General features: G+C 31.3%; 1 protein-coding gene across 2 annotated transcripts; it reads right to left on the bottom strand.

Annotated features, from left to right (window-relative positions):
• Positions 1-3,489: 3,489 nt before the first annotated feature.
• On the bottom strand, positions 3,490-7,927 carry LOC107872534 (remorin-like). 2 transcript variants are annotated; one of them, XM_047413235.1, is made up of 5 exons: positions 7,623-7,927; positions 6,732-6,779; positions 6,432-6,519; positions 6,165-6,266; positions 3,490-4,051 (listed from the first exon to the last, which is right to left on the bottom strand). In XM_047413235.1, exons 1-5 carry the CDS (start codon positions 7,663-7,665, stop codon positions 3,865-3,867), a joined length of 468 nt encoding a protein of 155 aa, XP_047269191.1. In that variant the 5' UTR covers positions 7,666-7,927; the 3' UTR covers positions 3,490-3,864. The 2 variants fall into 2 exon arrangements, with proteins under 2 accessions (XP_047269191.1, XP_016574682.2); XM_016719196.2 differs by having other exon boundaries at positions 3,492-4,063; positions 6,185-6,266.
• Positions 7,928-15,530: the final 7,603 nt, after the last annotated feature.

Below are 15,530 nucleotides of genomic sequence, written 5' to 3'. Positions count from 1 at the left end.
GATCCTAAAGATTGTGAAGTAGCTAAAATTAACATGATTGGCAATTCCTTTCCAATTTCATGCTATTCTGCTGAAAGTTGCTCTTTCCATGTTGAAATGAGTGATACTTGGCTTTGGCACAAAAGATTCGGTCATTACAACCTTAGTTCATTGGTGTATATGCAATCCAAGGGTATGGTACTTGATATACCCAAAATTGACATGTGCCGAGATATTTGTGAGTCATATAAATTTGGTAAATTGTAGAAACGATCCTTTCCTAAAGAAAGTCTTTGGAGGGCGAAGGAAAAGCTAGAGTTGATTCATACAGATATATATGGACCAATGAGGATGACTTCTTTGAGTGGGAATAAATATTTTATTCTCTTTATAGATGGTCTAACTTGAATGACATAGTTCTATTTTCTAAGTAGTGAAGTTCAGTTGTTCTCTATTTTTAAAGAATTCAAGGCTATGGTATAAAGAGAGAGCGGCTGCCGGTTGAAGTACATCAAGTCAGATAATGGAACTGAATATACTTCGTATCAGTTCATCAAATATTGTAAAGATGTGGGTACTCAACAACAATTCACTATTAGCTACACTCCAGAACAGAATGGGGTTTCTAAGAGGAAGAATAGAATAATGATGGAGATGGCGAGATACATGTTGGTATAAAAGAAGATGCCTAAATATTTTTGGGCTAAGGCAGTCAATACTGCCGTCTATTTGCTGAATAGATTACCAACTAGAGCACTTCAAGACATGATGCCATTCAAAGAATGGAGAGGTATAAAGCCGTCTGCGAGACACTTAAAAGTCTTTGGTTCAGTCTACTATGCACATGTTCCAGATACTAAAAAAGGCAAATTGGATAACAAGGCGAAACTCTGTATTTTGTTGGGCTATAGCACAACTGCAAAAGGGTACAAAGTGTATAATGTTCGTATGAAGAAGGTGCTTATCAGCAGAGATCTTGCGGTGGACGAGTCTAGCCACGATGATTGGGATCGAGATATTGTTGTAAAGAACCAAGATGGGAGTACTTCAGTTGTAGCTCAAAATCCGGAGATGAGTGATATTTCTTCCAGTCCTATTGCTGGACCAGGACACCTTTCAGATGTTGAACTGACAACTGATTCTCCAGTTTTGAAAACCAGGTCACTAGCTGAAGTTGATGAGCAATGCAATTTTGCTCTTATGGAACCATCTTCCTTTAAAGAAGCAGTAGCTCATAAAGCTTGAATTTCTATAATAGAGGAGGATCTTTCCATGATTAATAAAAATGATACTTGGGAGCTGGTTGATAGGCCCGACCAAAAGAATATCATCGGTGTCAAATGGTTCTATAGAACGAAGTTCAATCTAGATGGCTCCATCTTCAAACATAAAGCCAGGCTCGTAGTTAAAGGTTATTCCCAGCAGCCTGGAGTGGACTTTGGAGATACGTTTTCTCCTGTCGTGAGGCATGAAACAGTAGGATTTCTAGTCACTCTTGCAGCACAATACAAGTGGAAAATCTACCATTTAGATGTCAAATCTGCATTTCTAAGTGGATTTCTTGAAGAAGATATTTATGTTGAACAACCTGAAGGTTTTTTAGTTGCAGGTAAAGAAGACAAGGTGTATAAGCTTAAAAAAGCTCTCTATGGCCTTAAACAAGCTCCGAGAGCTTAGTATAGTAGGCTGGATACTCATTTGGTGTCTCAAGGCTTCAGCCGAATCCTAAGTAAGCCTACTTTATACTTTAAAAAGCAATCTAATAGGAAGTTAATTATGATATCCGTTTATGTTGATGATTTGATGATCACAAGTGAAGATTCTCTTGCGGTTTAGGAAGTTAAAAATTCAATGCTAAAAGTTTTTTAAATGTCTGATCTAGGGGAGATGAAGTTCTTCCTAGGAATAGAAATTTCTCAATCTTCTGAAGGAATTTTCTTGTCCCGAAAGAGGTATGCCCTGAATCTCTTAAAAACGTTCAAGCTTGATAAGTGCAAACTTGTTGTAACTCCACTTGTTGTGAATGAAAAGTTAATGAAGGATGATGGAGAAAAGCGGGCAGATTCAAAACTTTATAGGAGCCTTATTGGAAGCTTGTTGTATCTGACTGCTACTAGGACAGATATGATGTTTGTAGCTAGTCTACTGTCCCGATATATGCAATGTCCCAGCACTAAGCATCTTGGAGCTGCTAAAAGGGTGTTGAGGTATATTAGAGGAACAACAGATTATGGAATTTGGTATAAAAGTGTGGAGAATGGATCTCTTATTGGCTATTCAGATAGTGATTAGGGTGGATGTTTGGACGATTACAAAAGCACATCTGGTTACTCTTTCTCATTTGGTTCAGACATTTTTTCTTGGAGCACAAAGAAGCAGGATATTGTAGCTCAATCTTCCGCAGAAGCCGAGTATGTAGCTGTTGCATTAGCTACAAATCAAGAAATTTGGTTGAGAAAAATCTTGTTTGAATTAGATCCTTTGCCAAAAGAACCAACAGTGATCTATGTGGACAATAAATTAGCCATTGCTATGGCTGAAAATCTAGTGCAACATGGAAGGACGGAGCATATCAACATCAAATTTCATGCTTTGCAAGATGCCGAGAAGAATGGAAAAGTTAAGCTGGTGCATTGCAGAAGTGAAGAACAACAAGCCGATATTCTAATCAAGGCTCTTCCCACAAACAAGTTTGAGTTTCAAAGGTTGTTGCAGGGAGTTTCATTGAAAAATCTTAAGGAGGAGTGTTAGGAAATTAAAATTTATCTAGAAAATCCTAGTTAGTAGATATTTTTGCATTAGAAACTCCTAAATATTAGATATTTTCTGGAATAGGTTCTTCTAGAATATCCCAGTGTAGTGTCTTGAATAAATATCTTGGAGAATTATCTAGATATTCTAGAGCAGTAGAAGATAAAGATGGCTAGATTTTTCTTGTAGATGTATCTAGAAGGATATCTAGAATCATCCATGGACTAGTATAAATAGGAGACGCATTGTGCATTTGTAACCATCCAGAAAAATAAAAATCACTCAAAAGTTTCAGTTTTTCCCTTCCGTACAGTTTCTTTTATAGCAATTTACAGCTGCAATTTTCCTATATTTTTCTCCTTGTAGCTTTACTCTTTACGTTCCCTTTGTTTTTGACATAGTGCATGTTTCTTTCTGGAACTGGAACTGTTGCCATATCTTGAAGCTTATATTTTGTAGGTAAATCTTTTGCATAGCTAAAAACATTGGGAGAAACTTTGTCAACTCATTTGCTCATTAATGCTGCTTTTGTACTGCTCGACAAATGGAATAATTGTTGACATTCCACAAATTATTTTCTACTACATTTCAGCTGATTTAAAGTTAAAAGACATAAGAGGTGAATGTTTGTGAAAACTTCTTATTGAGATTATTAATTGCAGCAGTAGTAGTGCTAGGCAGTTATGCAGCAGTTAGTTAGAGTGGAGAGCATGCTCTATTTATTGACAGCTGTACATGCCAGCTGTAATTCAGCTTTGCACTAGAAGTTAGTTAGACTCCCCTTTTTCCTTTTTTTTCTCTTCTATAAATACATACACTGTTCAGCCTTACATTTAAGGTCTTGCATATATGAAGATTCATCTTCCCTCTCTTGTTCAGTTCACTATTGGTTTCTCCATTAATGGAGATTGCAAAGCTTCAATCTAAGCTTAATTCATAGAGTTATCATGGTATCACTTCTGAAATGGAATCGTTAGCATTGACATGGAATTCTCCAGAACACAGGAATGCTTTTCCTAAGCAGACTAGTAAGTTCCTATATAGATTAGGAAGCACTACAAAAAAACTGGACATGTAAAATAGCATGCACTATACAGCAGCAGGTAAGAAAATATACAATGAAAAAAGTTCTTATCATCTAACACACCCAAGTAACTTCTTAGGATTTTGTCCTGTGGCGCTATATTTGGCAGCCATCTCCTCTGCTTTAAGAAGTTGTTCCCCTCGTTTAGCTTCAACCACGGCTTTCCTCTCTTCTGCCTCCTTATGAATCAAAGCTGCTTTATTTTTCATCTTTTCCGCATATTCTGCTTTTTTTTTGCTCTAATCTTTCCTGCAGATTGTGATTACACAAGCTTATCAACAGCCGAAAGTGTACATGACAAAAAAATAGACTTTGTATTTATTATATAATTTTCTTTTTCATTCATTACACAAAAGTCATTTTAATAATTTTACAATAATTCCACCAGAAAAATGATGTACCAACCTTAATTAGTTCTTAATTTTAATTTAAGAGAATATAATATATTACCCATATCTTGACCCTTTTTATATGTGCCCAACCCAATTTTCCTTGTGAATTCTATAACGGAAGAATACCAATTTTTTAATAGATTAGGCTACCTAATGAAGACTATTTTTCATAAAAAAAATTTGGTTGATATTTTTACGAAATATTTCATAATATTGCATTCATCTACTAAAAAAGTGCATCGAAAAAGAGTAAAACACAAGATAAATTTTTTTTCAAAACACATAAAATAAAAATACGTGTATAATATTAATATTTTTAAGATTATTTTGATTCCTTGAAGATAAATCAACATGTGAAAGATAGTTTTAAAATAAAATCTTTTTAATTTTGTCATCGAATAAGTATAATCGAAATTTGTACAAATAATGTTATTGACCGTTTATAAGTAATTTAATAGAAAAATAAATTATTAGATATTTAATTTTTATATTTATTAGTTGAATTAATTAAACAATATGTAATTTATCAGAAATTGAATATTATAATGAAAATTTCTAAGAGAATTAATCAATTAGTCAAACAATTAAAAGTACAATGACAAACTCATTAAATGAGCAGTTTATCATAATAATATATCGAATGCAAAAACCCAAGTGGCAAGAAAAGAAATGAGTAGATTTTTTTTTATCAACTACATGCCACAATTTTAGATGAAGAAAAGTAATTTTATCAACTACATATCACAATTTTAGATGAGAAAAGTAATTTACCTATATGTCATAATTTTAAAGGATTTTTAAAAAAAAAAAATTACCATAATTTTATCAACTACATGTCATAATTTTAGAGGAAAAAAATATTTTATCAACATATGTCTCAATTTTAGAGAATTTTAAGAAAATTAAGATTATCATATTGTCATTGTGAAGACTATAAAATTTTGGTATCCTCCCTTATATTATAATTTTAGTTTCATAAAAATATTAACTAATTTTTTTTTTATGAAAATAATCTTCACTAGGTAGTTTAATCTATTAAGAAATTGATATTCTTTTATTATATAATCCATAAGAAAAATTGAGTTGGACACAAATAAAAAAGACAAGATATGGGTAATATAAATTATATTTCTTAAATTAAAATTACGAACTAATTAAAGTTGTCACATCTTTTTTCGAGTGGATTATTATAAAATTCGGTCATAGTGACTTTTGTGATTGCCTTACTGTGTGTAATGAATGAAAAAATGATCTTTGTGTAATAAAAATAAAAATAAAATTAAGTGAGCATGAATGAAATTTACTATTCAAAAATATTTTGACTGAACAGTATCCTAAACTGGGCCATAAGGATTATTCCGGACGAAGCATTACCCAAAATTTGGGCAGTACCATCCGACACAAACCAGAATTTATTGTTTTGGATTGCCGCTTATAATTGCTAGAACTATGGGGGATTCTTCTATGGCCTACATGTAAGGCCAAACTCATGCACTACGGTGGTCTATCTGACTCTGCATGGGCCACTTTTACGCGGGTCACCACACAATTAATGGTTAGATGGACCATGGTAGATATATTAAATACATAATCTGACATTGTCTTTGGCATCGTACTAGTAGTTAATTGAAGTAGAAGACAATTTTGATCACGCTCTTTTGCAGCCAGACATGCAGAAAGCTTCACAGAAGAGCAACTTTAGAGTGCTTAGTACATAAACAAACGGAATCCATTTTTATCAGGAATGCATTGCTTAACCACTTGTATTTTAAAAGGCACTTCAGAACATTTGAAATTAAGACATTTTCCCGTCAGCTAGATGGATTTCTATCTCCTTTTTTTTTTCTCCCCTCTTGACTTGTGCAAGTGAATTTGAATACGTATCACGTATTCGAAAGGTTAAATTGGTTTCCTCTTTGCAGGATATGACTTCTAGAATTAATTGAAAATAAATATACTAAAGATTGTGCATGTTTACCTCAAGTTTCTTCAGTTTAGCATCAAGATGTGCTTTCTTTCTGTTCTCCCATGCTGCAACTTTAGAGAGCTTCTTTTGGGCCCTATTCAGTCATATACAAGTGTTAAGATTACTTGACCAGTTGAATTGCCCGAAAAACTTTCGTGCAATTAAAAGAGTATATCAAATTGTTCTTCTTGTGCTCTCACATAGACAAGAATCAGTCGTATGATAGCTAACAACATATAGAAAGTTATAGAAATACTACTTGTTATCCACTCTGCTTTTCTCATTCTCTTCCCATGCCTTGACATACGCAGACTTCTTGTCGTTATTAAGCTGAGAGAGAACAGTATCTAAAGAAACAAAAGAAACATGACAGTTGTTAATTGAATATGAAATTATCCGTTTAGTTTTCTGGCTATAATGACTTTGTGGATAAACTGGTCCAACTTGAGTGACTTTATTGGTACAAAATAAACATTATTATAGCAGCAGAATCTAGTACATCATACTATTATCTTATATTATGCAAAAAATGAGTAAGTTCTAGTTCTCTAACTCATACCTCTTTCGACAGATCCTTTCGAGCTTTTCTTAAGTGAAGGATTTGTATCTGTCAAGATAAGGAAATGACATGTTTAGATTCCTCAAAGTTTTGGTAAGTTATATGATCAAAAAATGATCCAAGATATATGTAGCACTAACTTGTATATTCTTTGAAAAAAAATTCTTGGAGGGAAGGGAGTTTGAAAATGCTTAGCTATTAAAGAAGAATATTGCACCCCAACAATTCAGAAATTAAAATTGGAGAATAATTTTCAATAATATATATACCCTTCAAGAACAATCGTTTTGTACCAAAGGTTCAATCCAGCCACTGGTTCCTTACGGCTACCTTGTTATGAGGGTAAAAAGCAAATTCCTTCGTAAATATATAAATCTTTGGCTTGTCCACCCTCATACAAAGGAAGATTTTAGTGTAGTAACAGATGTGGCTCAAAATTTGAATCCAAGATGTGACATTATTTTTCCTTTTTTGGATAGTTCCGATTTCTACCGTCTGATAACACTACTTTAAAATTATCATAATTACCAACACGTTTCAATTTGTTTGTCCTATATTTCTTTTTGATCCGTTTAAAAAAGGAATGTCTAATTTTTTCAGCAACTATTTAATCTTAACTTTGCACATGTTTAATAACACATGATTAAATGACATTTTGATACAATATACGTATCTTCTATTTATAACAATAAGATAAAAGATTTTTTTTTTTACTTTGTTAAACTCCATAAAAACAGATCAATCAAATTGAAATGAAGGGAGTATAACAGAAGAAAATCACCTATTTTCATTTGTATTATTAATAATGTGTGTGTATATATATACAATAACAACATAACCAGTATATAATGTGTATATAGAGAGACGGAGAGAGCGAATGGATTGATTTACTTTGAGGTGGTACGGTGGTGACGGCTTTAGAATTGTTGGCCATGCTAGAGGTGGTGGCTGATGGTCATACCATTTTTATCAATATATAGATTAAGGGGTGATTTTCCCTAAAGTAATGGCAAATCAAGATTCACTAGTGCAATATTCGAAAAAAAGAGCTCTCTTCTTTCTATTGCATTTGCATGCATATAATTATATAATTAAAAATGAGAAGAAGGAACTTAATACTCCAAAGATCATTCTTTTATTAATAATAAGATAGTATAATTATTCATGAGTCTTCAAAAAATTTATTTATTTATTTATTAGGGGAAGAGACAGTGTGGAGAACGTGTGTTCAATTTATCATCAATGAAGTAGCAGTAATTTTTGTGTCTAACTTTTAGCTCCTCTGTTTTGAAAGAATGGCTAGGCGAAAAATACGAGTCCACGTTCAATGGCAATTTATATTCTTTTATATTTTTTTAAAACAGAAACTATATGTGAGGAAAGAAATGGTCACTTATGTTTGGAGACAGGTTTAAAGTATTCAAGGGGTCATTTGGTTGAAAAATAAATTATGCTGAAATTAGTTATTTTGGGATTAGCTATATTGAGATTAGTTGTTTTAGAATTATCCTGCTTTTAGTTTTTAGTGATTGTTTGGTTTGTGGTACTAAAAATGATATGCATTCTATTCTTTCTAAGAATAGATAGTTCGTTTACAAAAATACCTTTAGTCTGATTTAGCTTAATATTTCATGTTAAATTACTTATTTTGTCCTAAATTCTATAAAATGTTGATAATCTCATTTTTTTTAAAAAATCATCATTAAAAATTGTGAAAAAGAATTACTCTCATTTTACATTATTTAGTATCATTAATATTTTAAAAGTTGAATTGTATTTTTTTTTAAAAAATAAATTTTCAAACATTTTAACTATATATAAAAAATAAATTTCTATTTAATAATTAAGCATCTACTAAGTTAGAAAGGGAATGTCAAGATACTTTAGTTACTTATCCATGATAAATTTGTTAGAAAAAATAAACATTTGAAGTAAGATTAATAATTTACAAAATAGAAAGACAATAAACCCTTGGATCAATTTTGAATTTGATTGTATAAATAGTTTTTATGGTGTCACTGTCATTTTTTCATGACTCGTCACTCTTGTAGAATTTAATAAGCCCATATAATTTTTCAAATTTACCAAAATGGATAAAAATTTGTAGAGTAATTAAAATTTAAATTAGGGATAAAATTGACAGAAAAAAATTGATGTGAGAACTATCAAAATCTCACGTTCTCCCTTATATATAATAGTAAAGTAATATATATATATGAAAATTGATAATTAAAAGGTTTGGAGGGTAATTTTATCATTTTATGGCTTTATCCTAATGTAAATTATGGTGAAATTATTTATACCATCCCTTGGGTGGGATAACTTATCCCGGTATTATTTATTGATCCTAGTCCGAATTTAACAAGCAAACATGGCACAAAAATTTTTATTCTGGGACTATTATTTTATTTCGAGACTATATATTTTAATACCTTACACCAAACGACCCCTAAATATTTTTTGAGTAGTATGGATCCTTTAAATTTGTTAATGGTAAGCACTTCATACCTAACCAACATGATTTAGCGAAATCTTAACTGTGCAGTTTTTGCAGTTTCTGATGTTCCCTTAGATCCAATTTATGTGGTATCAGTTGATTTAACATAAATTTAAAAAAGAAAGAAGAGTTTTGAAATTTGTTGTCTAAAACAAATCTTAGATTTTTGTGCAGTTATAAATAATATTTTTAATTTTTTTAATAATAGAAAGATGATATTCTTTTTAGACAGATAATTAAATGTATAAAATCAACTTGAGATGAATATGAGATTTGTGTATTAATAACTTTCTTAATTAATAAGAAAAATAAAAAATATATAGAATTGGATTGAAATAATAAGAGAAATACATTAATAAGCCCAAGTTTCTATGCTGGTAGCTGGCATCGTCGCATTTTTTCTTCAACAAGGGATAACTCGGTTTTATGCTGAGCTTGTGAGTCACTATCTCTGACAAAATGCTTGCCATGTCTAAATGTGTCCATGTAAAACAATCGATGTTAGTATAACACTTCGTGTTTCATGTCATGTTTAAACTGTTTTTTTTGTGAGTTAGAGCTTATGAACCAAGTCTTTTGACCCAAGATCGATCAAAAATTGATTGGAAGAAGTTTCGGGAGTTACAACGTATTTTTGGAGGAATGAGTAAGTTGGGGCTATGGCTGGCGCATCATCCCAAACCCAAAAACTTTAGAGAGATTTAATTTGCAGGTTGGTGATACGAGTGTTGTGTCGTGGCAACCCCTTGTATTGGGATAAAAGTACCGGGGATGAAAGTATTAAGGGGATATAATATATGAAATTTCGTGACTTAGTTTATCATGATCACATTATATGTAGCAACTTATACCTCCAAGTTAGGATTGAACATGGAACAACATGAAGTTAGACTCATAATTTAGTAGCATTGGTATCCTTGTGAGGATTATAGGTTGCAAATGAAAAAGTGTAATATTAAAAAAAAAAAGCATATTCAGTTCAACTTGTATAGTTTTCTTCTAGACAATACCATAATTCGAAGATGAATTATCCTGCAAATTGCCTTTGCTTTACATTGGAGGGCGTGGAACACACTCGATGAAGTATGTTGGGCCTCAAGGTGCACAACACAAGAGGCACATTGGGTTGTGCAACATGACCGCCACAATTCAAATGTGAAATTTTTCTTACTCCATTTAATTAAGGATGCCTTGTTACTTAACCCTTATAATCATCCTACCATAATTACTAAACTTCCATTAAACTCTAAATAGTGAGAATTTCATCTATATATTCTTTCACTGCCTCTCTCAAATTCCAAAGTACAAAGACTTGTAAAAATTAAATTGTAGAGTTTCCAAGCAAGGTTCCTTCAAGTCTTCTTTCAAGTTCTTCAATTTCTCAGGTATGTAAGGCTAACCTTTGGTATGAGAATCCTATTTTTTTGCACAATTATATCTCAATTTTGATTTATTACATGAATCACAGTTAATATTTTTTAATTGAATCCTAGAATCTAGTATCTTAATTTATTGATAATACTCCTTGAATCCTTCATGAAATTATTAGAAATCTTACAAACTGAATTCATCCTTTTGATTGTACATTCCTTTTTTTTTTTATTCAAGGAGTCTATTTCTAATCTTATGAAGTTTATCTCACGATTTACAGAAGTTATCTGATTTTAATACTAGAAAAAGTTAAATTATGATTTTGAAAGGCTATTTTATGAGAGTTTACAAGATTTCTCTTATGCATAGTTAATAATTTTGAAAGAGAAGTATTTTTATATCTTTAAATTTAGATTATCATTTTCAAAAGATTTAGAGTCAAAGCTCACCAACAGTATATTTCAGATAATTATAAGCATAGGCTTACCATTTGTATATTTCCATGATACAGTTTTAAGCTAAGACTCACTAGCACGCCTTCAGCATAATATGAGCACATATATATTTTGTAAAGACTATTCAGCATAAAAAATGTATGGGTTTAGATAACACAAGCTCCAAAATTACATTGCCATCATAGAATAGAATCATATTACATGTAGGGCGCCTCCTTTTTTAGCCAAAAAGAGGCTTAGTATGGATCCATAGCTCGGATAGATTCTATACCTCAACAAGCTGTAAAACAACTTTATCAATGTAGGTAAGACATTGAACATCATGGGTTTACACGGTATATGTTAATTAAAAAATATTCCAAATAAAAAAGTTTATTTATTTTTTTGATATTATATGCTCGATCGAGGCCATTAGTTTATAAATTTTTTTATGATGCATTAAATATAGATTATTGAGTTTCAGTTGCATGATTTACTAGCAACTCAATTTCCAATTTTAAAAAAAGTTTTTACAATACTTCACTTCTAGTTCAACTCACATTTTAGTTATTCAGTTGCCCATGATTTACGATTGTCAGCATGTTATTTAAAGTATGATTTATGGCATTACACCATTAATTTTTCAAGAATCTTTATAATCCTTTGTATTCTTTTTTCATATTACTTATTTTCACTCACTTATTATTATGTTTCAGTCATTCGATTTATACTAGTTATTCAACCATCAGTTGCAGTTATGATCCATTATTAGGGTGTGTTTTATCTTATTATTTAGTTAATTCCAAATTATGATTACATATCTAATTTATGTATCAATTTTCAGTTTTATTAGCATTACTTTAATCTATCTTTATTATATATCATACATTTCATGTATTCATGTTCTTTTTTGCACTGCATATTGATACAAATTTAAGATTTAGGTTTGTGATCAAACTCTTCAGTAGGCATCATCTCCTTAGCCTTGGATGAGCCCTCATCATTTCCAGGAGACTTAGTACGTAATCTAGTTCACTAGTTTCTTTATTTTCTTACATAAAGGTAGATCAAAGGTCTTTTCCTGATAAATAATATTCAGTATATTAGAAAAGATTTTATAGATTAGTTAGTTGGTTTGTTCAGTCATATATTTTAGAATTTGGTTTGACTATAAATAGTATTCTTTTATGAGTATTTTCATGATTTAAAGTAGAAATTTTATTAAATGATTAGTCAGATGTTTTGCTTATTTTTCTAGTGTCTATTATAGTAGTATGATGGGCTAAGGGTATTCGCGAGCCAATAATAACGCCGGACACCAATTATATCCCGAGTCTTGATTCAGAATGTGACATTTATAATAGCACACAAAGTTGAAATTCTAAAAATCATAATTGCTCTGCATATACAATCTATGATCCAATCCACGGTCATGCATTGACTTGAGAATAACTGATTGCGTTTAGCTGGTCATCGATTACATTTTATGGCTTTTAGTCTTCACTTTATACATTGTCTTGTAGCTCATGAATGAATTCACGATCTATAAGTCCAATTGTACGTTTCTTTGATATCTTCGTCTTCTCTTTATGAATAGGTCATGAATTGAGGCAGTGTATTGAACTTACGACTATATTTTTCTTTGTGATTTGATCATTTCAATAGGATCCTATTGACATGTGCTCTAAATATTTCCACAACTTAATTTGCTGTTCGTGGTTTGATTTACGAACGTAGATTGCCTATTTTTGAGAGTTTTGTAATCTTTTTTCCCCTTTTCCATTGAAATATAAAATCTACGAAACAACATTCTAACATTTTTAAATATGTAAAAACATGTGCAAAAATTTGTAAAACATAAATCAAAAGACATAGAATGTTCTCTAATTTCAAAGCACATCAGGAATTATCCTTTCTTATATGGAGATGCTAGAAGTTCAACATCCACTTGAATGATGTTTTGAAGAAGATAAATACAATACAGTATCTAAATGTTGGTGTCATGGAAACCTACAAATAGAAACAACCCAATATCTATTTACTACTTTTATTGTTGGTAACAAGGCTTGGTCATATTTCTCTTCTATTGTAGGAATAAAGATTATTGGGATATAAATGCAATAAGCGATATTAAAATGGTGAAAAATACCTATCGTAGAAAGGCTTAGGTTAATATATTAGACACTTCTAAACACAATCTTATGGGAACTATGGACTAGGATAAATGCTATTAAACATGGAGAGACACAACCTTATAAAAGAGTTTATATTGGTCTACTCAGTCATTCAAAACTTGGTACAGTTAGGAATTCTTATTTTCAGTATGTACAAGCAAATAAGGAGACCTATTACAAATAATAAAGCGGAAATGGCCAAATTAATAGATCTAAAGATAGTACGGTACCCATACCCACGAGGCTTAGATAGAGTATATAGAGAAGATCCAATGAGGAGTGATTATGATTTCTATGTGAAAAAATACAATAGAAAATTTAGTATATGCAGAGGCAGAAGAATCGAGACACATGAAAAATGATGAAATTGAGGTGATAATAGTCAAAGAGGTAATAAAGTATGGTAAGAACAAATAACTGAATCAAATTATTATCTAAATAGGTTCCAAGTTAATTTAGAAGATTCTAACATAAGTATGGAATTCAGCATGGAGTTTAGCAAATAATTTAGTGGATAAAAGAATTTATAATTGATATGCAAATGAAATATGCATATATTATAAAAGAAGGTAATAAATTAGCTGAGGCACTAGCAAGTTAAGCATTTGATAAAGGAAGGATAAGCTAGCAATATTTTTGAAATTAAAAAATGAAAAAGAAAAACACTTATAGTTATAAATTGAAAGTGCCATATCACGGAATTAAATCAAAAAGCTCCAAATGAGAAGCAGAACAACACATAGATAACATAGACAACATACAAAAACAAGTAAAGGACTCACAATGAAAGAAATCAAGCACATAGATAACATGAACCCAACAATAAAAACAAAATATTAGAAACTAAAGAACATACATTTTGTAATGACCCTCGTACTGGTTTTTAGAAATTTTATATTTTGACCATTTTCCCCTTTTTCATAGTTATTTTATCTTATTTTTGAGTTGTGGGGATGATTGACATAGTTCTTAATGTGTTCGAGAGTGTTTTAAATGAATTTGTAGTTTTAAACACCCTTAAAAGGAGTTAGTTTGACTTTGATCAATATTTTATGATTCGAACTTTGGATAATGATTCTAACAGTTTCATTAGCTTAAAAATATCATTTTTAGGTTAATAGCATAGTTAGTTTTGGTCTTGAGTCCTTATTTTATGTTTCGATCCTCCATCTGAAAACTAATAAAATTTATCTTTAAAAGGGATTTAATTTATTGAAAATAATTTTTTTTCAAAAATCCAATACCGTCATTAAATGTAGAACATTAAAATTAGCTTAGTAGCACTATTTTATTTTTGTAGGGTCCCAAATGAATCTCCAGGGTCTATTTAGAGAGTTTTTGAACAAAGTGTGTTGCTGATATTGTTGTTTCTGGTGCAACTACCAATTTTTCTTTGTATTCCCAGGCCCCTGGCCGTATTTGCAGAGAAGGAAAATATTGGGAATCATATTATTGGGCATCGTAAATGCAATGATAGAACCACATTCGCAATGTATAGCTTCTTTGTTCATTGCGATTGTAGTGTCCTGACGGTGTTCACAAAGGGTTAAGCGGGTCTGATTTGGGCCGGCCTTCATCACGATCGCGAAGGCCTGACCGTCAATGCAAAACTTAGGTCATTTTAATTTTTCATTTAAGACTTAGAGGTCTGTATTTGCAAAGGCTATTTTATGCTTGAGCAGAATTTAAGTCTCTTTCTTAACCAAAATCCTATTTTCACCGTATTTTACCTTTGGGAGCTCAGTTTCAGGAAATTTCATAGGAGTTATCAAGATTTTTAAGCTTTATAATCTTATATTTATCATTTCCCATTAATTTCCTTACAAATTCATATTCAAATTCTTGATTTAAATATGATATTGGGGAGTGGGAGAGGGGGGGGGGTTACCTAGAAAAGTATAAAATGGTATTTCCTTTGATTTGAGGTTTGATTTCTGATGTACTATAGAAATATAGAACTTTTGACTCTTAAAATAACGAAAACATGCAAGTTTCTTAGGTTGTTTTGTTAGATATGATGTGTTTTCGGAATGTTTTGCAGGAAACAAGGTTTTGGATGCTAAGTTCAAGAAAAAAGTGAAAAATAAAGTTTTTGGCCACTTACTTGATCATTTTTGGGCATTTGTAACACTTACCGGATGTGTGTGATCAAAACATGTGCTGAAACTTGAAGTTTGGAAGCTTGGTTGCAAGAATTGGTAGGACTGACACTTACCTATGTCTATATGTGGACCGTATGTAGCACTTGTGGTCGGTATGTGACTAAGATAAGTACCAGAATTGAAGATCTAGAGAGTAAGAGCTGAAGAAGAATTTTTGGCAC

This window comes from Capsicum annuum, chromosome 5 (assembly GCF_002878395.1).
Source record: "Capsicum annuum cultivar UCD-10X-F1 chromosome 5, UCD10Xv1.1, whole genome shotgun sequence".
Classification (NCBI taxonomy): Eukaryota; Viridiplantae; Streptophyta; class Magnoliopsida; order Solanales; family Solanaceae; genus Capsicum; species Capsicum annuum.
This window is presented reverse-complemented; position numbering and strand designations above follow the sequence as displayed.